We start from the raw sequence: 27,650 nt of genomic DNA, 5'->3' as shown, positions 1-27,650 counted from the left end.
GTCACCATCTTTTTGTAATTTGATGTCCCCGACCTCTTTTTACAACAAACCGAGCAATTGGGCATTTTTTTCTGCTGCAGTGTTCACTCGCGCGACTGAACTCGATCTAGTTTTAAATCCGAGCGCAACTAGATCAGTTGTTCTTGTAGAAGAAATAGAGGGGAAATAGTGCGAATGCCGCCTCCCTTCCGTGTGTTGCTCGAAGTTTTAAGGTATGAATGAAAATACTAGATAAAAACAGATCCTGTTTAAAAAAAGACCTATTCGATAACCATGGATTATTTTTTAGTAGTGTAACTATCCTACTCATTTTACTCTGTTAAAAGCTTTTGAGCCGTTTTTTATTAGGTAGACAGTTTTGCTGCCGCTGCGGCAGTTGTTTCAAGTGAATATAAATGACATGTTCGTTATATAGTCACATGACTCTGTACCTAATTGTTCCCCTGTTAATATATTTCAATTTGTTAATAAAGTGCCAACCAAGTAACAACCGCAAAGCCGTAAGAAAAACGTAACATTTTGTAGATCATCTCTGAAAAGTGTGTTTCATATAGAGCTTAGTGAGTCAGGGCAATGTTACACACGTTCGTAGTTTCATTGTATTTAAGCGCATCTTTAACAATAGTTGTAAGTGCTAAACTTTTATATTAAATGCGGTAATTCCTTTTGATATTTGAGCTATTATATCAAACATTAGATGCAGTTCTTATTGTTATTATGATTTTGTAGACCGGGGAACCGCCACACTTTCGTATACTCGCACCAGAATTTGTGTGTCCAAAAGAAGGTGACACGGAGCCGACGGATATTGACAACACCATTATTACGTAAGTTTCCTACTCAAAATATGGGTAAAGGCAAATAAATGACGAATATTTTTTTGCCTTTTCATAATTTGCACTAGTTTATTAACCCTGATGAGGTGATATTTTAGGTGGGAAAGTTGTGTAGATAGTATTCACGAAATATGTCTTCAATTACCGAGCAAGTGGAACTATGAAAGTTTTTACTTAGTTGGTCTGGCAATTTTTTATTTATTAATTTAAACTTTATTGCACAAACAAAAAGAGAAATGTACAAATGGCGGACTTAATGCTAAAAGGCATTAATTAGGTCAAACAGAGACATACATAAATGTTGGTGCAGGAGAGATTCATAAATTATAACGAGAAAATGGTCTGTTTAAAATTAACTCGTTTACACTTTATCATTACAAGGGGTATTGGTCCAATTTCTTTAGCCTCCGAACTCCCGCGGATGCCAAGCTGGACATGCGCTGGTCGGTACGCTGGACGCCTCTTCCAGAATTGTCACAGCGGTTTACCCTCATGCTGTGGCGAGCGACGCGGGAGTTGGAGAAGAAATTAAACGGACCGCAAAAGGAACCTTACGTCTACGTCATAGAAAACGATGAGGTATGGCTACCATCTAAGAATCACTTTAAAACCAACCGCTTACAGCATGCAGCCCACTGACTAATAAAAAGTAAGGTAACGAGGTAATTGGCGCAAGAAACTCCAGTCTTAAATCAAGTATATCTTTATGATATTTGTTCTTAATTGGCAAATTGGATTGCTCTATAGAGTAGGTACCTTTTAGGTCAAAGTTAAATAGAGCTTATAAAAAATCTCGTAAATACGGTGCAGCCTCCGGGAGTCGCTGGAATGTAATAAAAGTATGTATATACTTCGGTGATTTAACGTTTTCTTTGCTTAGGCTTTTCATTCTATTGAATTTGGTAGCTCCTTAGCGGCGTCGACTACAAATTCAACGTGACAGCATCAAACTCAGACGGTGAAGAAACCACCAAGACCTTCCACATCAACAACGTGAAAGGCGACCAGCTGCTGGAGAACCTGGAGGGACGGACGGACATGCTGTCCATCATATTGGTCGGTGGAGAGGAGACGTATGCTGATGTCGAGTTTATGATGGATGCGCTGGTCACTACTTGTCATCCAACGCAGGATTATTATGTAAGGAACATGTTAGCGCATACACAACCATTAATTAGGTACAAACATTAAGAAAAAAAAACATATAATCTGACACATATGATATAGCCCTTCAGGTTTATCAAAATGACACGATTTAATTGCCAAGGAAAGCTTGCTACGTGTGCGTACACTGCGTTCTGTACTGTAGACCATCATCACCTAGCCGTGTTTTGCCAAGTGTACTTACCTACTCGTAGTAGCGAACATCGTTACACAAAGCTTTGTCGCGTGAAGTGCAAAATTCTCACAAACAAACTTGCCCGCTGAATGTATTTTTTTCCAGTTCGAATGGTCAGCTGAAAGCGCGGGTCACAAAATAGCCGCATCGCCGGGCGGCCGAATGGAGTTGCCCGCATATTCGCTCAGAGCCGGCCTGACCTACCTCGTCACGTGTCGGGTTGTGAGCTCGGCCGGGGAACTCATTACTCAGGTGTGGTCTCGTGTTTGGTTTAGGTATACGAAAAGATATCAAGACAAAAAAGTTGTCCTACTATACGTCTATAAGCGTCGTGCAAGTCTATAGTTTTCGTTTTTGGTACTTTTGGTATCAAACAAAAGGTAATTACCTACCTTACCTTAGGCCTTTGTACCTAAATTTATATGAATTTCATGTTAACAATTTTTGTTTTGTACAATAAAGTGATTTACTACTACTACTACTACTACTAATTACTATTATTAAATGCAGTAATACTGCTTAGTGGAGCTCTGGAAGCCTTTTGGATTAAAGCTTTACAAATATTATCTAAGACCGTTTTGAGAATATGTTATTGATACAAGTGCACTAATGTGCACAATGGCAAGGATGCCAATTCGAATTTTAAAATATTATATTTTAATCTGTGTATCTTGCCGGAATGCGGAATTTGTATCTTAATAGATACAAATTCTACTACTATGGTGTTTCTCGTGTCCGTCAACTTCGCTCTACTGGCAACCTTTCTCTATCTATACCATCTCACCGAACAGGTTACATGTCCAATTACTTCTCCGTTCAGGTAGCTCGCCTTTGTCTCCCTGTTAAAATTAGACAGTCTTCAAATAGATTTGCTTTTATTAAAGCTTTAAGTGAGTATGGTTGGAGAGCCGGCAGTAAAGTTTCGAACCAACGTGATACCGCGATGAGATGCACAATGGTTTCCCATAAAACTGATGCTAAGTCCGAATTTGATAGTCTGCCACGGCGGAACTAGCCAAAAGTACAAAAAAAATAGCCACTTCCGGTGCGAAAAAGGGGGGGTCATTTAACCCATCTGATACTGCAATAAAAGCTATGGCATCAGTTAGAAATTTACTGGTAGATACAGAAAAGCGAAATCTGCCAGTATGATTCCTGCCGGAAGTGCTTGGCATACGCTCTCAAAGGTGACCATCAGGACCCCTAAATTAACCCATCTGATACCAGCATGAAACCAATTCCAGTCGGTAGATATGAACCTTCTCTTCAGGAATATATAAGTCTGCCAGGGCGCTTTCAGCCGAAACACCTTGACATACGAGATTATGTGGCGCAACATCCGTGGTACCCGTATAACCCGTATTTTGGAATTGTACATATTACGGACATTTCAAATACTGCAGGCTTATTAATTTATTACTCTATGCTTATATTTGTATATTATTACGTTATTATTAACACATATTTATAATAAATTAAGTTAAAATAAATTAAATAATGTGATTAATATGATTAATAGTCATTGAATTAGCTATATGAATCGTTTGTCTTTGTCTGTCATTTTGACTTATGTATTTGTAAGAAAAGGATAAAACATAATTTAACTAATTCAGGCTCGTAAAGTTTTACGAATAAGGGGGTATTAGTATTCATAGCTAAATCAGGCTTGTAATGCGACATAAAATGATTTTTGGTGGTTTCTTTTACGCTTGAGGCGTTTTTTCACCTATTTGGTGTATCTAATCACTATCTTATGTAGGGGAGAGAGGGGCAAGACGAGTAAGACGGGGTAGCGGCTTTATATGGCGACACGACTGACCAACCATCAGAATCCCGTTAACGCATGACGATGCGTCACCATCATAGCAATCAGTTCGCACAGTGACCGGCTAGACAAATGGTGTCGTTAATTATTTATTTGCAAAAAAACTGTTTTTGCCATATTCCTTGTTATTTTTAGGGTTCCGTACCCAAAGGGTAAAAACGGGACCCTATAACTAAGACTCCGCTTTCTGTCTGTCTGTCTGTCTGTCCGTCTGTCACCAGGCTGTATCTCATCAACCGTGATAGCTAGACAGATGACATTTTCACAGATGATGTATTTCTGTTGCCGTTATAACAAACTATAACTAATTGTTTATAACACCTGTATTCATTACCTGTAATGCACAATTGATGAATAAATGATTCTAAAAACATAATAAAATAAATATTTAAGTGGGGTTCCCATACAACAAACGTGACTTTTTTGCCATTTTTTGCGTAATGGTATTATGGTACGGAACCTTACGTGCGCGAGTCCGACTCGCACTTGGCCGGTTTTTGTGTTTTATTTGGTTTGCGTTTGTTTCCTTATTATCACCAGCACATATATACTGTTAATTTATTCCTATGGCCCAGCAATCACGCCAACAGCTAAGGACTTGTTTGGTTTCAAGTACGGTTTATTTTACAAAAAACTTTCGAATTTCATTAGGCACATGGGGCAAGATGGGGTACATCTTGACGGCCGTAGTTTTAAAGTGATAAACTGATGAAGAATTGCGGATTTGAATTTATTTATTCTTCAACATCAAACATTTATTCAGCAAATAGGCCACAGGGGCACTTTTACATGTCAATTTTTACAAACAATAAAATTAACCCAACAAACAATAAAATTAACAAGGGAAGATGGGGTACATGTTAGCTGTAAACACATTTTCTGTCTCTCAGACGACTTAAGAAATAAAAGTAAAACAGTTCGTGATAAGTTATCAGACGATGGACCCAAAAGCCAAAAATTTAAGTTTTGTTTAGGCCCTAAATATAATATTTATATGAATCATTCTTATCTTGTCCCGTAGGGGTTCCCCATCTTACCATACTTGGGGGCAAGATGGAGAGAAGGCACTTTTGGCCATTTTAATTTATTTTTAATTTAATTATCTAACTAGAGAGTTCCTAGTAAGTGTTGATTATGAAAGACTGATTACCAAAGATAAAAATAAAAATAACAAAAACTTTAAAAAAATAGCATTTTCAGTTTTATTGGACTTGAAACATTAAGTATCCCGTCATGCCCACCTTTCCCCTACATTTCTTGACGTTGACGCAAAACTGACGTAGTTTAACATTCAGGGTGTTGTTTTATAACACTACAAATTGAGATAACTAAGGTCTGTTTTTTTATTCCGTAGACTAAAATGACGTTTCATATGTAAGACATGACATTTCTTAGTACCACATGAAATGTCATTTTAGTCTACGGATTACGGAATAAAAAACAGAATATAATCTATTGGAGTCTTAGTAATAGGGTCCCGTTTTTACCCTTTGGGTACGGAACCCTAAAAATGATTTAAAATGTTCATATTTGGATTATTGGTAAAAATCGTCCTTGACGTTGAAAATCCTGTCTTTTTACACCCGTTTACAATAAGTATGTAATAATAATAATTTTGTTCATTTTGGTAAATAAGGGATATTGTAATTTGAAATTATTGTATTATTTATATATAAGGTGCTAACAAATTAGCTACAGAAATTTTACGAGATGGTTGGTACTAGAACACTAGAACAATTAACTTTTAATAGAAATTAAGAAAGTTTCTCATAATTTTTATTTTATTTACCGAACAAAATAAATAAACTATAATTCTATCTAAAAAATAATCATCATGTATTTAACTGCTTGTTTGTCTTAAATGTCATTGTCAACGTGTCATTTGATTTATCAGCGTGAAGTGGCCAGTTAAGTTTTATATTTAAAAGAGGTTTTAGAATCTGTTCAATGAGGTCTCATTTAATTATCTCATTAACAGAGTTTTTTTTACAAAGCAAATTTGTTTTCCAATTTTCTCAAAATAACATCATAAAACCTATAATGTTTCATACTTACATATACTTCAGGAGCCGAGTACTATCAACTGTAAAGATATCGGTAGCTAATTTGTTAGCACCTTTATAAGGCAAACAAAGAAGTACAAAGCCGTAAGCAGGTATTAAATTAATGCCCAAATTATATTGTGTATATTAATACATTTGAAATATATGTTATTAATGGCATAAAAATATACAAATATAAGCATTAGGTAATAAATCATAAGCCTGCAATAATTAAAATGTCTGTAATCTGTACAATTCCAAAATACGGGTTCCACGGATGTTGCTCACATAATCTCGTATGTCAAGGTGTTTCGGCTGAAAGCGCCCTGGCAGACTTATATATTCCTAAAGAGAAGGTTCATATCTACCGATTGGAATTGGTTTCATGCTGGTATCAGATGGGTTAATTTAGGGGTCCTGATGGTCACCTTTGAGAGCGTATGCCAAGCACTTCCGGCAGGAATCATACTGGCAGATTTCGCTTTTCTGTATCTACCAGTAAATTTCTAACTGATGCCATAGCTTTTATTGCAGTATCAGATGGGTTAAATGACCCCCCCTTTTTCGCACCGGAAGTGGCTATTTTTTTTGTACTTTCGGCTAGTTCCGCCGTGGCAGACTATCAAATTCGGACTTAGCATCAGTTTTATGGGAAACCATTGTGCATCTCATCGCGGTATCACGTTGGTTCGAAACTTTACTGCCGGCTCTTCTACCAGTACTTTGCTGGCAGAATGGCAAATTCTTAGCGTCTCTATTTTGTTAGTTTCATCTGATTTATTATGTATGTATATGTATCTTTATATGTATACATATATATATATATATATTTTTTAAATTATATATGTATGTATTATACCTATGTATTATTTATATTACTTGTATTTGTTTAGTTGTATGAGTTGTTGTGTAAAATACCTACTTTGTTTTGTAATTACAACGTGATGTTGCACCGCCTACAAGTTATCTGCTTTGCCCGAAGGTTGACTGGTAGAGAATGCCTTGTTGCATTAAGTCCGCCTTTTGTACACTTGTATTTTCGTTTGTGCAATAATAAAGTTGTGCAAAGATAAAATAAATAAATTCCGATCGACCAAAACGAATGTAACCGACTATAGTTAAAATAAATATTAATAACTTTTTTAATGCACATGCTGAATAAAAAAATATAAATTATAAAAAATACTGATTCCGGCAAGATATATTAGATAAAAATATACATTTTAGTTCGAATTGGTCTCCTATTAAACAGAGTCAATTAAGTTCTTTGTGCTTTTACTCCTTGTTCAAAGTTATGCTTTCCTTTTTAGAACAGTCTGCCCCTCACGGTTCTGCAGCGGACGTTTGAGGTGTATTTAAGCATAGACTATTTAGAAATCAGCGTCAATACTGCATTCGCTTTGGAGTCTACTGTACTGAATCACGACTACTTTGGAGATTCCTTTTCAGTGCGTACATTTCCGTGTTTTATTCTTTCGCTTTCAGTTTAAACTTTGCATGACAACATATTTTTTTAACATGTGCAATTTTTGTGCCACAGTACCAATGGGCATGCTCTTACGAAGGAGAAGACTGTAGTTTCTTTGAAAGCATTGATAGCGGTACATTGAATTTGGAAAGCGGTTTGCCAACTGCAGGAATGTAAGTCACAAACCTTATTTACTATTTAAGGAATACAATTTGATTTCCTCCATTACTTAAATAAGTAAGTTTGTAGATGTATTCTAATTAAAAAAAAGTAATACAAACAAAAGACAATTTCAATCTAATATGAAAAGTGCCTCATGAAGACCTTATAAAACACTTCTAATAATTCATTTTTTTAAATCGGACCACAAAAAATACACTATTTACAGTATAAACCTATCTAGAATGAGCCCCTCCAATAGTTTCTACTAAAATCCTTGAATTATCACCCAACTGAACGTCAGTACGATCTCTTTTGTCCCGAGACACGTGATATTTCCTCAAATAACAGTAATAGCACCTCTCTCAGGCTGAAGGACCCTTAAAGTAAGTGTGTGCGATCATCTACGCCCGCGGAGATATCAAAATTTTCTAGGACTTCTCATATATTTTCTTCAATGTCGCAAGTAGTAATAATGTACAATTTTAGTGCCTATTGTTTTTAGGGTTCCGTACTCAAAGGGTAAAAACGGGACCCTATTACTAAGACTCCGCTGTCCGTCTGTCCGTCCGTCTGTCACCATGCTGTATCTCATTAACCGTGATAGGTAAACAGTTGAAATTTTCACAAATGATGTATTTCTGTTGCCGCTATAACAACAAATACTAAAAACAGAATTATATAAATATTTAAATGGGGCTCCCATACAACAAACGTGATTTATTTTTTTGTTTTTTTCCGTAATGGTACGGAACCCTTCGTGCGCGAGTCCGACTCGCACTTGGCCGGTTTTTTATTATTACGTATACTAACACTGAAAAATAATAATTAACTTATCGAGTTATTCAAAAAATAACTAAACTTAAGTATGTAATAAAGAAACAAATTTTGCTCAATATCCTACAACCGATTCTAGAATAGGTAACATATATACATAGTTCGCAATCCCAATTTTTGTGTAAGTAGTGACAAAATATTTTGTAAAACACTGATTTAAACTTCACGATTTTTACTCTACTACGACTACTCTACTCTCGGAGAAGACCACCCCGAGACCACGGGGATAACGCCGTCCTCGAAACGTCGGAGGTAAATTTAAAACTTATTTTACGCTATTAAGTCCCGTCGTTGTGAATAATAATGAAAACATTTTGTTACTGTTATCTAATTTATTTATTTCTGTTCGATACCCGGGCCAATTTTTTTATTTATAATTTTAATAAATAACATCGTTCCACAGGTACAAAATCACCCTCACCGTAAACATCCATAATGACTTCGCGTCCGTCAGTGCTGTCATTGTTGCCGTTCAACATGTTTCACCAGTGATACAGGTATTACAGGTGATACCTAAGTATGCAGTCATATATTTCTTAGTTCTCGTAGAAGCTACGCCGTAGCCGTAAGTTTCGCTACGTAGCTTAGGAACTTTCCCGTACCTATTTTAAGCGGTTTAAAAATAAGGATTAAGACATTAACATTACGGCCGTATTCAAAAAGATGTCACAGCGATACGATACCGATCTGTCAGTGTCAAAAGTGACGTTTTTGGTTGAAGAAATGTCACTTTTGACACTGACAGATAGGTATCGTTATATCCTTATAAGCATTGTTCGAATACGGCCGTTAGTGCCCTTGCTTTGCTCGCACTCACTTTGATATCAAATTGATGTCATTATGTTATCGTCCGTGTGTAACATGTATTGGTGCGAGCGCAACGGGCGGCCGAAGATAATAAAATGGCATAATTTGTAATTTAGATAATAAACGTGTTCGAATTAGCTTCTGTAAGCCCGCTTCAGATTTTAATTTCTTGTCAGCTGTGTTGTTTGTTTGTTGTTTCTCAGCTGTCAACAGTGGGGGCATTCCACAAAATTATCTACTTTGTCAGGAACGTGACACTACTTGGCTATGGCAGACCTTAATAACCTGCAGAAATCTTATACCTTTTAACGAGTAATTCTTGTATAAATATACACGGTGCCCATTAGGAAAGGGAAAAAATTGAACCACACATCCCTGGGGTCATAACGAGTAATAAATGTTATATGGACCATGGTCGAATTATGCTTTTTGAATTTTTTTAAATTTTCATACATAACAAATACATAACGTTTGCTTCTCTAGTATAAAAGTGCCTTAGGGCGAGTTGACAGAAATTATTCAAATATTCTGACGGTTAATACAACAACAAGGTGTTTTATACTGGTCATGTACTTAAACTTTTTTTACACAAAAATGGATATTTTGCAAAAACAAAGCCGAATCCAGCAAACATTATATGACATTTTTAACTTTAAATAAAGTCAGGAATACGCTGTTTAAATTTTTCCCTCTCCTCATGGGCACCATGTATATATTCCGGTGATCTCGGAAACGGATGAAATTTGCTATATGGGGGTTTTCAGGGGCGAAAAATCGATCTGGCTAGGCTACGTCTTATCTCTGGGAAAAGCGCGTTTTTGAGTTTTTTTTATGTTTTCCGAGTAAAGCTCGGTCTAGATATTCTGTATTAGGTACCGTTGAATTTAAAGGTAAGGTATCAAACGTTATCAATGTTATCATGCCAAATATGAGCTTCTTAACTTTATATTAGTGTTGTGTTAAATAATAGCGTCACGTACATACCCGACACTTTTCTGTAATGCCCCTGTGACATTTCTAGACCAGAATCGAGTTCTATGTATAGGGAATGCAAACCGGTTTTTATTTGTATGAAATTTCGGCTAATAACCGGTTATTAACCGTTTTTTTTCATACAATTAAAACCGGTTTGCATTCCTAATGTCTGATCGTTTGCCCAGATAAATCCGCTTCCAAGAACTCTGAACGAAGGCACCAGAACATCGCTAGTGGCTAACGCCAGCAACGTGACGCCGACCTGTTCTTTGACCTGGTATTTCGCATCCGAAGAGTATTTAGAGTCTCAGAAACATGTCTTGAATGACACTTGCGAAGATTGTCAGGTACCTTTGATGTTTATCCCTGGCAGTTACCTAAGTTTTTAGTAGTGGTAAATTAAATATTACAAAGTATACATCAGTATTTCCAGTAACAAGTATGAGTACTAAGTACTGATAGATATCGATAATTTGGTATCATATTTTACTTTTCTGAATAGGTCCCTATGACTGTATTTAATACCATAATTTCATGAAATCTTTAGACTTAATTTCTAAAGCATCCTCTATTCTCTATTGAATATCACCTCTATCCGTTACATTATATGAAATCATAATCGATATTTAATGATAAAACGAACTTATCACCTATACGTGAAACTTAATAAATTATGCGAGCTGCTTAATCGCGAGAATTGAGCAGCAAAGCATAATTATAATATATATGAATACCTAACTGATTATAATATAATCTAATAATTATCTATTTACTTAATAAAATGTGAATAACCCCTCTGGTGACTTAATGCCCATGTATATGTATGTATAACTCGCTGGTGTATCAACGCAATTTGGCTGCATTTGTACGAGTATAAAGGTTTAAGAAATAAATGGGAACATTCATTCGTATGCACAAACAAACAGCCTCTCACTCTAAATGCATAACTGCTTTCGTTCTGTCGGGGGTAAAAATAAATGCCATTAATGCGCAACATGCGCAAATGAACATAATACAGCTCAAGTACTTTTTAAAGCGCCATTCCACATCAAGATTGAAATAAATAAAGCCATTTCGAGCTCGCGAGGGCTTTGCCGTAAATATTTCATTTTTACTTTTACGTTTTATGTTTGCTTGACCCTTTTAATATCTGAAATGATTTAGGGTCTGCGGCATTTTTGTGACGTTATTCTTTGTACTTTGAAACGATTATGCAAATGGTACATTCAACAGCAGAAGTAACTAACGCAGTGTACTACGTAGGCGAACAACACGCGAACGCGAAGCGAAGCGATGCGGCGCTCACCCCGCGCCGCATCGCTTCGCTTCGCGAGTTGTTCGCTTACGTAAGACGCTGCGTAAGCAAATTAAGTGTTCAAAGTGAACCTCACTCGCTTACATTTTCATAATAATAAAATTGTATTCAGATCATGAGTCGGTTAACCCTTTAACCGCAATAGGGTAGATATGCCGATTCTGGCGCAGATGACGTCATGTGCGCCAGAATTGGCATATCTACCCTACTAACCGCCAAAGACATCAACTGACGCGCGCGGTACATTCCAATATTAACTTTCGTGCATATTGACAAGGTTTACGATGACGCGGCACACAATAGGCGTGGCGTTCAAAGGGTTAAATGTACTTACTCATTTATGTATCTATAGTGAAGTTTTTAACAAGCCTTTATGCATGATATTTATTTTTACACAGTAGACCATTACGGCTTAGGGTGGTGGAGATAGTGATAAAATAGTTCACCTAAAAGTGAAAAAAAAAACCGGCTAAGTGCGAGTCGGACTCGCGCACGAAGGGTTCTGTACCATTACGTAAAAAACGGCAAAAAAAATCACGTTTGTTGGTTGGGAGCCCCACTTAAAGATTTATTTCCCATGAGTTGAGGCTGATGCCTTTAAAAATACCTTACATTCAATTTAGACATAGACATAGAACATTTTTGTTCAACATCACATGAAATTGCATAGCGTAATTTCAAATTCTTATTTGTTATTACTTTTCAGCATGGAGTACCTCTCACCGAAACTTTAACAATCTTCTCCCTCGAAGAGAACTTCCTCTACTATTTAACCGACTTCTCAAACGAGACCGAATGGCGGCAGATCACAGGCGAGATGCCAGCAGCTGCCGGCCGTGCAAGATTCGTAGTGGAATGTGGATGCACGCATGTGGATGACTGTGAGAGTGAAGGGACCGTCTATGCTGATGTGTTCTTCAAACTAAATGGGATTCCTAAGGCAAATAATGTGATGGTGAGTTAGTTTGTAGTTGCTTTTCGGTGTAGGAAAACATCGAGAGGATACCTGAATAAAGCGAAGAAAAACAAAGGTATTAGTGAGAGCACAGTGAGAGCTGTATCCAGAGACTTTTTTAAAACCCTTTTTGTCCTTTCTTGCTCAGGTAACGCCTGACACCGGCACAGCACTGGAGACGCTCTTCCGCATCAGCACCCTAGCCGTGGTGGACGGCGATACTCCCCTGTACTACACGTTCCGCTGCCGAGTGGGGGTCAACAGCTCGCTGGTGCTGGGGGCGTATGCTGACCACTTGGCTGTGGAAACTTTCCTGCCTTATATGGGTAAGTTTTCATTGACAAACAAAACAAATGCGAGCTTTTTACTCATTATAATTTTAATACGGCGTACCGCTCTTTGTTTGTATATTAACTAACTTAAATAGCAACTTTAAGTGCTATTAGAAAATCTACTAAACAAGTTCAACTTACGGTAAGTACCTAACTACCTCAATAACAAAAGTTACATTTTCAAATGTAACTAGTGTAACTACGGTTATTATCCCTGGGTGGTGGGATGTACTTATTAAGAACAAGCATATTAAATTTACAGAACACGGCGTTGAAGTATGGGTGGAAGTATGCGATGTTCTTGGAGCGTGTTCGCAAAGCGCGTCCAAAGTTGTCGATCTTTTGTCCGGAGATGCCGCCTCTGTCGACGAGTTGCTTCAAGATGTGCATGCGCATATTAGGCGGTGCGAACTGTTGCAGTTGCAGAGAGTGAGCGTTGCTGCTATTGTTACTTATGAAGTAAGTCTTGTATTGATTGATACATTGCCTCTTAATCGTCCTATGTTGTCGACCTTTAAACGGTTTGGTACATTTGTCGATATATCCGCACTATGTTAATGCAGACCTTAGGGTGCTTGTTAGTTACTAACAGCGAAATTATTAAAATTAATTGTAGTAAAAAATCTGCCCCCGAGTTTGAAAGTTTTGCAGATATTTTTAGTTTTCCAATTTATGTCAGTTAAAATATGACGCAGACCTCAAATCATTATGTAATCTGAATAACGAATCGTATAATCAATAACTGAGAGCCCCTCATATTCGTGAAAACATTCGCACAAAACGTTCATACGAATCTTCTTTTTTTTTTCAGAACGCAGACGACAACCAAGCATTAACAAAGTTCTGCACAGATATCCTCAACATATTGCCTTCGACCCAAGAAGAACATTGTCTGAAGATCAAACCGGACCGTTACGAAGCGTTTCTGATGCAGCTGACTGAAGTGGGTTGTGGCGCATCACACTTAATCAATGTTTAATATGATTAACGAATAGAACATTGTGAAGTTGAAACTCGAAACTAGAAAAAAACTATTAAAACAGGTTAATTGTTGTCTTTTATCATATTGGATAATTACGGTGTCGTGATTCTGAATGCCAAAAATGTGTTAAATTGGTCGTACTAAACTAATTTCCCCATGGCATGGGAGTAACAAAAAAACGGATGGACTCCTTGAGCGCCCCAAGTAGACGAAACGTATGAGATAGTCTAAAGGTATTTACCATCTATAAAACGACATCTGGTACGGCAGCTATATCTGGTACAACATGCATCAAATCGAGACGATCTTAGCCCCATACCAATACCATAATTTTACAATTAGAATAGGCCTTAAAGCGATCCGCCGCACCTTTGTGTTTGATCATGATAGCAGCAGCAGTGAGGCGAATCTTTAGGACCTCGGTCGGCAATGTGTTAAGTACTATTGTTTCACAATTTTATGCAGTTACACCACTGCAAAAAGTCAACGTGAGGACCTTTTAGGCCTGACCTTCATTTACCACTTTAATTAATATACATTAACCCAAAATATATTACAACAAAAATTAAGAAAATACAAATGTACCTTTAGCCGCCCAGAGGCCTATTAAAAGGTCTCCCATTTCAGTGTAATTTTAATTTTCTTTTTGACAAATCAAAATTGCATTTATCTTGTCAAATTATGTTATGCGCGTGGCTAGAGGTTAATCTGAAATATTTGTCGGGCAATAAAAACAAAATATATACCTAAATAGCTTGTAGGTATATACGGCTAACGGGCCTTATGAGTTTGAGTTAGTATCTAAGGAACAGTGTGCTCAAGATTTCTGTTTAAAACACTACCTTCAGAAGTCAGACTATTTTTGCTCAGGTAAAGCAAAATAGAAAAAAAACAATGTGTTGTAACGTAACGTATAACAAATTGAAAAGCTCTCATTAATATATTTTTTTCACTTTATTTATGAACTAACTGAACTAGACTAACGCCCAGTTTTCTAAAGCACGTAATATAGCACGATGAGCGCCCCGGGAGCGCTTGTTAGCACCCTTACCTACGATCCAGTGAGGCCCGTACTACTAAAACACTACTGTATACACCTGGACCGTGGTCCAAGTCAGACGAGCTACGAAATAAATGATTATAACAGGTAAGCGAGACAATTGCTTGATTCACAAAATCTCGAAATTATTTATTTATCTGTCGCCATACAAAATGATATGACAAAGTGGATCACACGTCCCGTGTGCTTCCACTTTGAAGTTGAAAAAAGATTTAAAAAAAGATAAAAGATTCATGAACAGGACAGGGAACGAGATGTTCTTTTTTTCTTAAAAAATTTAATAATAAATAAATAAATATGTATGTATGTATGTATAAACTCTTTATTGTACAAAGACATAGAACACAAATATGGCACAGAAATAGGCAGTACAAAGGCGAACTTATCCCTTTAAGGGATTTCTTCCAGTTAACCTTTGAGTAGATGAGAATTGATGAAGAACGGTAGACAAATATAGCACTGCGTACAATAGACTAGAGGAAAGTCAATAAATTTATAAAAGAGGGCGAAAATAAATAAAATAAGATAAAAATTTGAAGTAACAGTATAACAAATATATATAATACCTACATTATATATAATAAATATACATCCATAGTCACAAACAGTTAATTCTGGTCCGATAGCCACAGTTTCCTTAACTGCCCCTTAAGCGATGCAACGGACCGCGATTTCCTTAAGGAGGGATTTCCTTAAATATTAGGGGACATATTACACATATAGACCTAGCCCCAACCTAAGCAAAGCTTGTAACATACAATGATACCTACTTAAAACATAGTAAACACCCATGATTTAGGAACAAACATATGTGTTTATCATCACACAAATAAATGCCCTTACCGGGATTCGAACCCAGGACCATTGGCTTCATAGGAAAGGTCACTACCCACTAGGCCAGACCGGTCGTCATATGAGTGATGAGAAGGGTAATCAATTTTTAATTCCGACGGAACACAGGGTGTCCCAGAAACCGACGATCATCTGTCGAAAGGTGGTAGAAAAACATTTTATGCGCATTTTTACATAAGGCAGGTCGCGTAGCCAACATGCCAATCGCTTACGCTCCTTAGCGATCGTATTAAGGCCGTTCCATCGATTTGCCGCTGTCACTGTCACATTTCGCAAGAAAGAACGGGAAAGATCATACGCGCCAAGTGTCAATTTTGATCGAATTTTGTCGATTTTTATTTATTTTAAAAACGTTACCTTACAATATCGAAATTCGAAAGCTATGAAATTACGTTAAGATTAAGTTAAGATTGTTTTTTCTTCTTTTTTTGTTTATAGTATCACATAATAAATATCCGAGTAAAGTAGGATTAAAAATCCGAGTTAGAGGTTACTTTGGGAATTAATTGTATCGAGCGAAGTGTCATAATTCGTGTATCGCAAGGTATGTTGTTAAAGATAATATAGTCAAGAACTACATATATTTTTTCCACGTCTACGAATATCAACGCCTCTTAGAAAAACATAATCATATAAGGAAATTATTCGCCTTCTGGCTAAGGGAACCGCCTTAATAGGTATATGGGAATGGTTATTTTCTTGCACTTTACAAGTCCTCTACAGTCGAGAATTTGCACCGTTTCGCCGTAACAGTTGCTCGAGATATCGGTAAATTCGTCTACCTACTATTAAAAAAAGCATATCTCCTATCAATTGTGCACCGAGCCCCTCGATGTCGCACACACGCGGCGTTAACGAACCGAACCCTGGAACAAATTGTTTTCTTTCTCTGTGCCAGCGATTCCATACGATAAACGAGCTCCAAGAATAACATACTTGGATTAAATATATTAATAACGGGTCACTCACGTATTTCAGTGAAACATGTTTGGAGTGAAACATGCGACTTCAAATGCGTGAGTGACCCGTTATTAATATATTTAATATGTCTATGTCTCACGGAAGTTTTGTTATTAAAATAACATAGTTGCTACGATACAAAACTTAATGTTTGGATTACCGCCTAAAAAAATGATAGAACACGAGAATAAAAGGTGACTTAATCTTTAATTTACAAATATATTTTTTTTCTGTTTAAATTATATATTTAATTTAATTATCTTTAATTTATAAATTTAATTTTTTTCTGTTTAATTTATATATTTAATTTAAGCTTTAAGTACATAATTTATTGATATTTGACATAAACTGTAACAATTTTTGAATATAACAAACTGAATATTTAATTAATTAAGACATTGATAATCATTGTAGTACATACATAACAATCCTTAGATTTAAGTATACTGCCGTGCCCTACCAAGGCCCATGTATGAGACTAACTATTATGTAACACCTGTGTACCTACCATGGATGCAATAAATATATGAGTATGACTCATGTTGGAACGGCCCGGGTCCGGGCCGTGGCGTCCGACACTACGTTTCCTATAGAAAGCATCACGTGATCGCCGGCCACCTAGGAAAATGAAGTGTCGGTTGCTTTGGCCCAGCAGACCCAGGCCATACTAGCGTGACTCATCCTTAAATCTATAAAAAATAATACATACCAATACCTTGAAAATTACTAAATTCGCACTGTCTTTTTGACGCAAATGAATAAGAGGAGATAAACTACTTACTGCATGTCGAATGTAGCGATTAGTGTGCGACCGGCCCGTGAATAATTACACGAGTATTAAATGAAATACCTAATTTAACAAATTATTGAACAATGACATTTTCGAAAGTGCACATCACTGGGAAGTGAAAAAAGCTTGTTACTGATACGACCTCTACTAATCCAAATATTTACTTGTTACTATTCTGTAACAAGAAATCTAGATTCGCCCAAGAGCTTTGACTACTTACCTACACATTCGTAATCTGATGATAATAATAATAATTCACTTTTATCTCACCTTTTCAACGTTATCGCTGCTAGCCACACCCCTTATCTTCGGTGGCGGTAATCTGCGTTTGCACATTCTTTTGATAACAAAACAATAACAAATTCCTACTTGTTATAAATGACTTGCCATGGGCCTTTTACCTATTTAAGTCTAAATAACTATACGCCTGTATTTTTATAAACTATATAGAGTTTAGAATTATGTACACAGGAATAGCCTACCAGGGTGCCTAGCCAAGGTGACAATCGCTTGTGCTACGACATCCATATTAGTGCGATAGTGATAGTAGCGTTTCGTTCGCTACGGAGCGTAAACGATTGGCATGTTGGCTTCGTACCCTGAACTGTATCCGAGTAGGAAACTTATGACATGAAAGCAATGAAATTAAATAAATCATGTGTAGGATTCATATTTTATTTACATTATTAACAATACATTCTGTAACTAGTCATTTATAAAATATAACATATCCAATTAAAATATACCTAAGTAGCTATGATGTTTAAACAATTTACAAATTAAAATTCACAAATATAGCGAGACGAGGTCTTCCTCAGTTGCCCAAAGATCAAACTGGTCCAAAGATATCCGTGAACCCGCAGCAGCATCCAGTGTCCAATGAGTGGCCATCTCAGCGTGGTCTTCATTCTTTACACTTGGCTCCACAATGCTGCAGTACGATGGCGACGGCATAGGGTGCGAGCATGACGATAACCCAACGTCAGGTATCGACGCTTCGGGCAGCAGGGCTGCCGAAAGCCGTTCCTCTGTACAAGGCAACGGGAAAACGGAGGATTCGTCCCCATGCCATAATGCTTGTAGCTGGGAAGTCGAGTCCAGCATAGAAGGTCGTGGCTGCACTTGCTGGCACAATGAAAACTCAGGATCCTGTGATGGACTCGGTGAGAAGCGCTTGCTCGGTTGACTAGACCAGTCACAATCCCCAACCTTCCTCTTCACAGGACATGTTGAAAACTTCGACTCTGGTTCGATAGCGAGGCGTTGCTCCAACATTGTAACTGTGGAAGAAACAAATGACATGAGAACAATACCTATACATACTGATATATCTACATAAAACAATTTTAATAACATTGCAACTTACTTTCAGACGCGAGGTTCTCATTGCATTTTCGTAGTCTGTCTGCATCCGAGCTGTCGCGCATTGTCGACGAATGGAGAAATTTGATGACTTCAGCCAGCAAGTCGGGAACGGTAATCTGAAACAAGCATTAAAAATATTTAATAAGAACAGATAAGCGTAACGACAAAATTATTTAAATATGTAGTTATATTATAAGTAAGTATGCTTACAGTATCATGTAGACCGACTATTGACGCCAATTCGTCTAGATTATCCTTCATTTCAACTCTGCGCTCCTTTTCATACGCTGCATTGCGAGCTCGTCGCTCATCCTGAAACAATTATTAAATTAAATTAATAAATTAAAAACGAAACACTAAAGTCACTAAACAAACATTAAAAATATAATAGCTAAGTAGTAAGGACTTACCAAAGATAGTGTAACTCGATCTTTACCGACGGGCCTTCCACGCTTACGGAACACGACTCTACGAGATTTAATTAGATCAGACATTTTTCTTAGAATATGAACAGCACTGCAAAAATGACTGATAATTAGTGTCTGACGTATCAGGAAGAAATATGTGTTAACTTAAGATTTTGTGAATATTTATAGAAGCTACTTTAACCCCCACTACTTTCTAGCCACGCCCCCGAACTCACCGAATTCACATGATATTATTATTCCCCAACAATTCTCACTATTTGGTTGGTACTCGGTTATTATTCCTTGATATTTTTAAATTCAAAACTAATTAGTCTAATATTTTGAACTTTCTTGCAGTTTAAATTCGATTACAGTCAGCGTATCCAAAGTAGCGGATCAGATTATGACGCATCTAAAATATCTACATTCTCTAACCGCTTAACATAAAGAGATAAGTATGTCTCTGTATGTAGATTTGTAGGACAATTAAATTATTGCAAATACTTTTGAACACGAACTGTAGAAATATAATACATCTCTATTAGTTAAAGTACCTACCAATTCCAGAATATAGATACTAGATACTTTCGGGGCGTTGTTTAATCCGCAAAGTTAAAGCGACGGTTCCCAAAACTGCGCCGCGGCGCCCTGGGGCGCCGTAGTCAGGCCATGTTACCTATCAATTTCGAATAGCCCAGCTTGGTTAGGGCGCCGCCGTCGAAATTTTAAACTTGCAAGTGCGCCGCGGACTGAAAAAGATTGGGAACCCCCGAGTTAAAGTACTTATACTTAATTTAACGCATCACCAGGTTATCTACATGAAAACAATTTCTTATTTTAGGTACTACTTTGGCGGCGTGACATACCGAGCTCACAAGGAAACTAGATTGGCTCAAAAGTTTTGTTTGCATTACCTACGTGTAGGTAATTCGATAATAATGAGTTGTAAGTACGACTGTCACATTTATCTCTGCCAATAATATCACGCTATCGCCGCTAGCCACGCCCCTTATTTACTGTGGTGATAATCTGCGGGTGCGCATCCCTTAGACAATAAGCAACCGTGACGAAAGAATAATATCGCTATTCTCCGACTTTCGCTCTTTGCTTTTTATACTTGTCGTTATCACTTTGCCGACTTTTCGATTTTTCATATTGATACTAGTTTGTTTCGCATTTAGCCGACCTTTTAAAAATAGGTACTGGAATTTGACAGTTGGCACCTAGTCGACTTTTTTCAATATCTTATCTAAGAATATACCTAGGTATCTGCTAAAAATAACATGCAATGTCTTTTATCTACAAGCAATGTTACTTGTCGCTCTACCATTTCTACCAGATGGCCTACCGCGGACCACATTCGACGTGTTGCCTCCCTGTCATACTTACGTACGAATTTCCAGGTGCGACAGAGAGGTAAAACGTCAAATGTGGTCCTTAGTAGGCCCTCAGAGACGCGGCAGCGTGTCCACTGTCTAGTCAAAATCACGGAAAAAGGAACTGGATGCGTAGACAAGATGCCAATTGTTTACGCTCCGTAGCGTAGCGTCTGTATTATAGTATCCGCAGAATTAAGTGGCGATCAGGGTCATAAATCATCGGAATCATGCTATAATCTCTGCACCGTGCACCTGCACGGCCTTATGGAGCCTTAGTATAACTATATATATTATATAGTTATAGTAAGCCGCCATAAGGTACCTTTTGCCGTGAAATGTCACATATCTTTACTATTTCATATCTAGTGAATCTCTAATTCATTTCTCGAATCGAGCCGTTCTTCACAACTCGAAACCTATTCAAACCTACACACATGAATTTTGGTACATCTATTACCTACATCTAGATCTAAATTCTTTAGTCAACGAAGTATATTCTTTATATTGAACTTGGATCTCATTTCACATTTATGTTTTTGATGGTATTTAGATAGGTATAGTTATTACCTATCTTATCGGTCAAGCCCCTTATCTCTGGTGGAGGTATTATTGCGCATTCCTAAGATAATAATAATACCTTAACACCAACGAAATAATAATAGTATCTACCTACCTGTAGAACATACGATGGCCTCCTACCTAGCTTCCTAGGTATGCGTTCTTGACATTCCATTTAAGTACCTTCCTGTGTAATAATAAGTATTGTAGAAGTTTGAACTAACAAATTTGAAAACTGTCACCTAACGGAACCGACTGCAATATGAATAGATTAAAGGATGACGCTAGACCGGGCCCGGGGCCGGGCCGGGCCGGAGCTTCCGGCGTTTCGTTTCGTTTTCTATGGAAAGCACTACGTGATCACCGATCAGCCGTCATAGAAAATAACATGTCGGACGCCTCGGCCCGGGCACGGCCCGGTCTAGAGTGAGTCATCCTTAATACCGCAAATTATCGCATTGTTTAAGTCATAGTGTTAAGGTTATATTATTTGTATTTTGAATTGCAAAGATTTTCCTGTAATTGATTACGTACCTATTATTAAACTAAGTTTTGCAACTAAGTATACTTTAAGCGATATTCAATGGTGCTATTGTAAATATTATAAATAAATGTTTTAGTGAGTCTTTCTCTTTTCATTGTAATAATATATTTATTAGGTAGGTACCTAACTAACATAGTTTTACTTTAGATTGCCCTATTATACTTCATTCGTGGAATGGTTATAACTTTACACCTCATCCCCACCTAAGAGTAAAATAAGACTCATCTGAAAATAGTATTAGGTCCATACTATACCACTAATAAGACCTAATGGTATTTTCAAATAAAATATTCAACGGTTTAAAAATTACGTCACATTTATTTTAAGGGAATTTAATAAGTTAAGAGTATCAGGGAATAATAGAGTTTGAAAGTGCCGAGCTGAGCAGTTGTAGGTATACAGATAACGCAAAGCAATCTAGTCTAAATAACTAACTAAATATTTTTCGTTATAAAAACAATGTGCTACTGGAGAAAACACGCTTACTGACATTATATTATATGCAATAACGTCAATAAAGTTAAGGCAGGAAATTTTTATTGGCCCGATAGTCTGGCAGGCTTTACAATTCGACCATGATAGTAACAAAAATAACTTGTGCAACTTTCACTCTTATCTCGCCCAATGGTATCGCGTTATCTCTGCTAGCCACGCCCATTTTCTTTGGTGGTGGTAATCTGCGTTTGCGCATCCCTAAGACAATAAATACCCGAGACGTGACGAATTTGCCACATAATACTATTACCCGTGACTCCGTCCTGTGCTTTTAGTGATAAAAATATAAACATGGAGAAAAAAGTAAACCAGAACGTACTCCGCAAAAGGGGTAGACCCGCTGGTAAAAATAGAGTGCCCTTGTCTCAGGTGAGCATATTGAGTATTTATTGTATTGTATATAATTATATTGATGAGACAAGTCGTTTGATCGTATAACGTAAATATATGTATTTTTCAGAGTGAACGCAGAGCTAGAAACGCGCAGTATGAGAGGGAACGCAGGGAAGAGATAGTGGATGCTTTTGCAGACTTGGCTGCGGCCGTTGGCGTCACCGGTTCCGTAAGTTTCTCATCTAGCTTTGTACATGAAATGCCCTTGCTATTTTTGTAGTACTTCCAGTTGTACTGTACATTGACTAAATACTTGTGTCCTTTTCGCAGATTACAAATGCAGAACTTCTGGCAACAGTCATCACAGAGCTCCATCGAGCTTCGCAGGTCAAGCATGGCAGTGACTTAGACTCTTTGCGGCGGTGTAATAAGAATCTTGCGGCTAATAGTAAGTAGTATTTTTTTTATATATTGCCTTGTACTTTGTGATGGCCCATTAACGTATTTTGTGTTTTTTTGTTTAGTTGAGATGTTGGAGCAGGGTCTTACAGAATCTGATGAGGCCGAGAGCTCGGCACACCCGACTGGAGGACTCACGGACACACTTCGACCCGTCAAGAGGAAGCAGGATGATTGTGAGGCGCCGGTGGATGTTCCCGTTCCGAAGCGTTCCCATCGAGACTACAAACCGTCGCTAGAATATGCAATCAAGCAGGACCACGAAAGCGAAGAGACAAAGCATTCACTCAACAATGCTAATTTCCCGCCGATGGATCCCTGGCTCCCGGTAGTAGCAACGTCGGATCAGGATTTCCCCACTGCGAGAGAGTCACCGGTGAGCAGCGCTTCTGACCAACAGGATTGCGCTGTCGACTATTCCACCTATCACTTCGCTGGGCCGCAGGTTCCCACACCCGAGTATCAGTTAGATACTACTGTTGAACCATCGGAATACATCTATCCTGTACAGTCGTACGCAGAGGGGGCGCATTGTCACCCGTCAGCCTGGCTGTGCCACTCCGGCCCTTCTTCACCGGAAGAGCAGTTCTCGCCGTCTCAGTACCTGATTCCTGGGACACACCACGAATTTTCGTCTCCGCAGTGCCACCCCTCCGGCCCTTCAATGGATCAACAGCAGCCACCTGTCTATGAAGTTCCTGTTCAACCTGATGTCGTCGGCAGCGTGGAGTTAATTCCGGTGCATAGAAATTCTAGTCTACCGAATGTAAGCGGCGCAGAGCAAGATCCTCGCCGAGTAGGATTCCTTTCAACTGAAAGTCTGATCGCGATGTATTTTTCACCTATGCACTCGACTGCTATGTAGATTAATCCCGCAATTCCCGCATTGTTCAGTCATAGTTGTTAAGGTTAGATTATTTGTATATTGAATTGTAATTGATTAAGTATAATTAATTGTTTATTAACGAAATACGATAAGTCTTGCAACTATGTATACTTTAAACGACATTGTTCATTCAATGTGTTAAGGTTAGATTGATTGTATTTTGAATTATAGTTGATTAAGTATAATTAAATGTTTATTAACAAAATACGCTAAGTTTTACAGCTATGTATACTTTAAGACATTCGATGGTGCTATTGTAAATATTATTATAAATAAATGTTTTAGTCAGTCTTTCTATTTTCCTTGCAATAATATATTTATTAGGTAGGTTAGGTAGCTCTGGAGTTGCAGGCGTACATAGGCTACGGAGACTGCTTAACATCAGGCGGGCCGTATGCTTGTTTGCCACCGACGTAGTATAAAAAAAAAAAAAAAAACAAACGTATTAGTTTTACTTTAGATATACCTATTATACTTCATTCGTGCATTGGTTATAACTTTACACCTCATCCCCACCTTAGAGTAAAACAAGACTCGTGTGAAAATAGTATTAGATCCATACTATACCACTAATAATACCTAATGGTATTTTGAAATAACATACTCGACAGTTTAAAAATTACGTCAGAGACATTTATTTTAAGAGAATTTAATAATTTAAGAGTATCAGGGAATAATAGGTGATGAGTTTGAAAGTGCCGAGCTGAGCAGTTGTAGGTATACAGATAACGCAAAGCAATCTAGTCTAAATAAATAACTAACTACAGGTAGGTATTAATTCGAAAAACACCATAATACATTTATAAGCGCTGTTAACACTATAAATGTTTACAAGTAGATGATTCCGTTAGTAGGTGTCGCTAAATAACATATTAGTTGAACAGGGTAATTAATTATTTTACCATTCGTAGTTTTTGTAAGTAAATTACTATTTTTTAGGTATAGGTATACTTTATATATGTATATATTTAAGATTTACTAGTAGCCGAATGTAGCGATAGTTAACAATATAAATAATGTCAATAAATCTGTATTGGCCCAAAAGTTTCGCAGGCATTACAATTCGATCATAATAATAACTAGTGCAACTTTCACTCTTACCTCGTCCAATGGTATCGCGTTATCGCTGCTAGCCACGCCCCTTATCTTAGGTGGTGGTAATCTGCGTTTGAGCATACCTTACTCAGCCGCACAACTAAATGGCAGTAGTTGGAATAATATTGCCAAGTGCCAGCCCTAAAAATATTACGTCATTAAACATTATCTAGGCCTTTTTGTCTTAACCCTTTTTAGGGTTCCGTAGCCACATGGCAAAAAACGGAACCCTTATGGATTCGTCATGTCCGTCCGTATGTCACAGCCACTTTTTTCCGAAACTAAGAACTATTACTGTGAAAATTTTCACTCAAAAATAAAAATAAACAGTAAATTTTGGGGGCTCCTGAAACTCAATTTTTTTTCCATCAAACCCATACGTGTGGGGTATCTATGGATAGGTCTTCAAAAATGATATTGAGGTTTCTAATATCATTTTTTTCTAAACTGAATAGTTTGAGCGAGAGGCACTTCCAAAGTGGTAGAATGTGTGTCCCTAACTTCTAAAATAAGAGAATTATAAAACTAAAAAAATATATATGATGCCACCATCACCCACCACCACCACCACGCAAACTTCCACCGAAAATTAGTTTGAACAAGATCTAGTAAGTAGTTTTTTTTCAATACGTCATAAATCGTAAACCGCAATTTACCTTTCACTCGCGTTTCACATAAAAATACATTGTTTAAATTGTGTAATGTACGGAACCCCCGGTGCTCGAGTCCGACTCGCTTTTGGCCGGTTTTTAAATTTACCCCAACGCACCTTTAAAACGCGATTGAATAAAATTTTCATATTCCAATCCAAGGTTTGTAAGTACATATGCAAGTACTTACGACCCTTTACCTGCATACAAACCTTTTCATCAGTTAGGCACGTACTTTGTTATCAAAGTACCTGAATTTTCATTACATTATTTACTGGAAAAGTAAAGTTACGTCACGAATAAAACTATAATTTTTTTTTTACTAGCCCATTATGGTGTCCCACTGCTGGGCAAAGACCTCTCCCCTTGTCTTCCACGACTCCCGATATAGTGCCTCCTCCGGCCAGTTGTTGAGAAAGGTGTCTAGGTCGTCCCGCCATCTCCGTCTAGGCCTGCCGGGTCCGCGCCTACTAAAACTATAATTACAAAATAAATTTAAAATAAGACTAAATAAATTTCAAATTAAACTATATTAAATTTAAAAAAGTCTCCTGCGGCATAATAATACCGAAACCGCTGGCAGCATTTCCTCGTTGAATTGTTAAATCAAATACAATACAAATCCAAAAAAGAATGTGTGAGATACCCGCTTCGCCGCAATTTAGATCTTATGCTACCTGAATCACACTTTGCATACTATAAGAAAAGCATCAACCATATCGTAATTAAAATGTATAATGGTCTTGACATAAAAATTAAGGATTCCAGTAATGTTAAGGAGTTCAGTGCAAATCTTAAGACATACTTAATAAGTAGACCATTTTATAACCTAGACGAATATTTTGGTAATTAATATTAATATTTTATTACACTCATTTTGTTTTAATTTTTATTGTTTTAGACTATTATTATTACTATTTGTAGAATTTCATGACGAATTAATCTGTATAATTATTCATTATTATTGTAATCGAAATGACCTCATCAATTTTAATTTATTGGGTATCTATATTTTTGACATGTATAAAATTAATTACTTATATATATTCAAATTGGTTTGATACTGTGTATCCACTACTGCATGGATTCGTCCTTATTAGCAATAAAGATATTGAGTATTGAGTATTGAAATAAATACGTTGGGCGAGGAAGCTGCCAGCTCTTAAACATTAACATACATTCAATCCCAGTACACTTAATACAAATTATACGTACGTATCGGATAGGTATTCATTTTTTTAAATCCTATTTTACCTAATGTATACAACCAAACATTTGCAATAAGTAGGTAACTAAATATATGTATACTGAAACGCAATAAAATATATGAGTATGAATAACTACATACCTAGCTAGCAGGTAAGCGTTGTTACTACTTCATACGTACTGACCTATTTATTACGTATGTACCTTTAGGCAAAAATATTTTAGAAGTAGCACATAAAACAAAGGATTATTGGAATAGTTTGTTCTCAACTTTCTGTTGGCATACCTACCTAATTGCCTAATACCCGAGGCCCACGAGGCTGCTATTCGCAAAACAAGGATTAGCCATTGATAAGCTAATAATCCTACCGTGGCATCGTTATCAAGATAAATACTGCATGTGTACTATTGTGTACTAAGGTGATCATGCCAATAGTATCAGCAGCTGCAGTTGACATAATAAAGTAGTCTACCTATCAGGTAGTTACAATGTATTTAACATGCCTTCACTCTTTGTTTATTCGTGGTGTTTTTAACGTATAAAGAATTACATATTTACATAGATTTGCCGCCAATCGTAAATCTTTTCATTGCAATTATTACCCGTTGATACAATACAACCATGATCAGACCTATTTATATTTAGGATACATACACTACAAGTTGACGTGGTAAAAAATAAATAAACAGGACCCAACTAAATCATATTTTTAACAATTTGTAGTGGAACCCAAGGGGA

At 37.1% G+C, this 27,650-nt stretch overlaps 3 protein-coding genes across 3 annotated transcripts in view; 2 read left to right on the top strand and 1 right to left on the bottom strand.

Annotated features, from left to right (window-relative positions):
• The window catches only part of LOC134748321 (protein max), a 91,623-nt gene that overhangs the window by 40,076 nt on the left and 23,897 nt on the right, over window positions 1-27,650 (bottom strand). The window lies entirely within an intron of this gene.
• Window positions 577-9,069, top strand: LOC134748538 (uncharacterized). Its single transcript, XM_063683328.1, has 8 exons — window positions 577-627; window positions 730-827; window positions 1,241-1,415; window positions 1,743-1,976; window positions 2,281-2,427; window positions 7,353-7,490; window positions 7,583-7,683; window positions 8,910-9,069. The coding sequence occupies exons 3-8, from the start codon at window positions 1,272-1,274 to the stop codon at window positions 9,067-9,069; spliced, it is 924 nt and encodes a 307-aa protein (XP_063539398.1). The 5' UTR covers window positions 577-627; window positions 730-827; window positions 1,241-1,271.
• On the top strand, window positions 8,883-13,869 carry LOC134748385 (uncharacterized). Its single transcript, XM_063683165.1, has 6 exons — window positions 8,883-9,003; window positions 10,474-10,635; window positions 12,310-12,558; window positions 12,707-12,884; window positions 13,153-13,349; window positions 13,702-13,869. Exons 3-6 carry the CDS (start codon window positions 12,421-12,423, stop codon window positions 13,867-13,869), a joined length of 681 nt encoding a protein of 226 aa, XP_063539235.1. The 5' UTR covers window positions 8,883-9,003; window positions 10,474-10,635; window positions 12,310-12,420.

This window comes from Cydia strobilella, chromosome 16, assembly GCF_947568885.1.
Source record: "Cydia strobilella chromosome 16, ilCydStro3.1, whole genome shotgun sequence".
Classification (NCBI taxonomy): Eukaryota; Metazoa; Arthropoda; class Insecta; order Lepidoptera; family Tortricidae; genus Cydia; species Cydia strobilella.
Note: the sequence above shows the minus strand (reverse complement) of the source record. Positions and strands in the feature narration are given on the sequence as shown.

Coding starts and splice junctions, on each gene's coding strand:
- LOC134748538 (XM_063683328.1), top strand. CDS start 1,272: ATGCGCTGGTCGGTACGCTGGACGCCTCTTCCAGAATTGTCACAGCGG. Junction 1,416..1,742: donor ACGTCATAGAAAACGATGAG/GTATGGCTACCA, acceptor TGAATTTGGTAG/CTCCTTAGCGGCGTCGACTA. Junction 7,684..8,909: donor GGTTTGCCAACTGCAGGAAT/GTAAGTCACAAA, acceptor ATCGTTCCACAG/GTACAAAATCACCCTCACCG.
- LOC134748385 (XM_063683165.1), top strand. CDS start 12,421: ATGCCAGCAGCTGCCGGCCGTGCAAGATTCGTAGTGGAATGTGGATGC. Junction 12,559..12,706: donor CTAAGGCAAATAATGTGATG/GTGAGTTAGTTT, acceptor TTTCTTGCTCAG/GTAACGCCTGACACCGGCAC. Junction 12,885..13,152: donor AACTTTCCTGCCTTATATGG/GTAAGTTTTCAT, acceptor TTAAATTTACAG/AACACGGCGTTGAAGTATGG.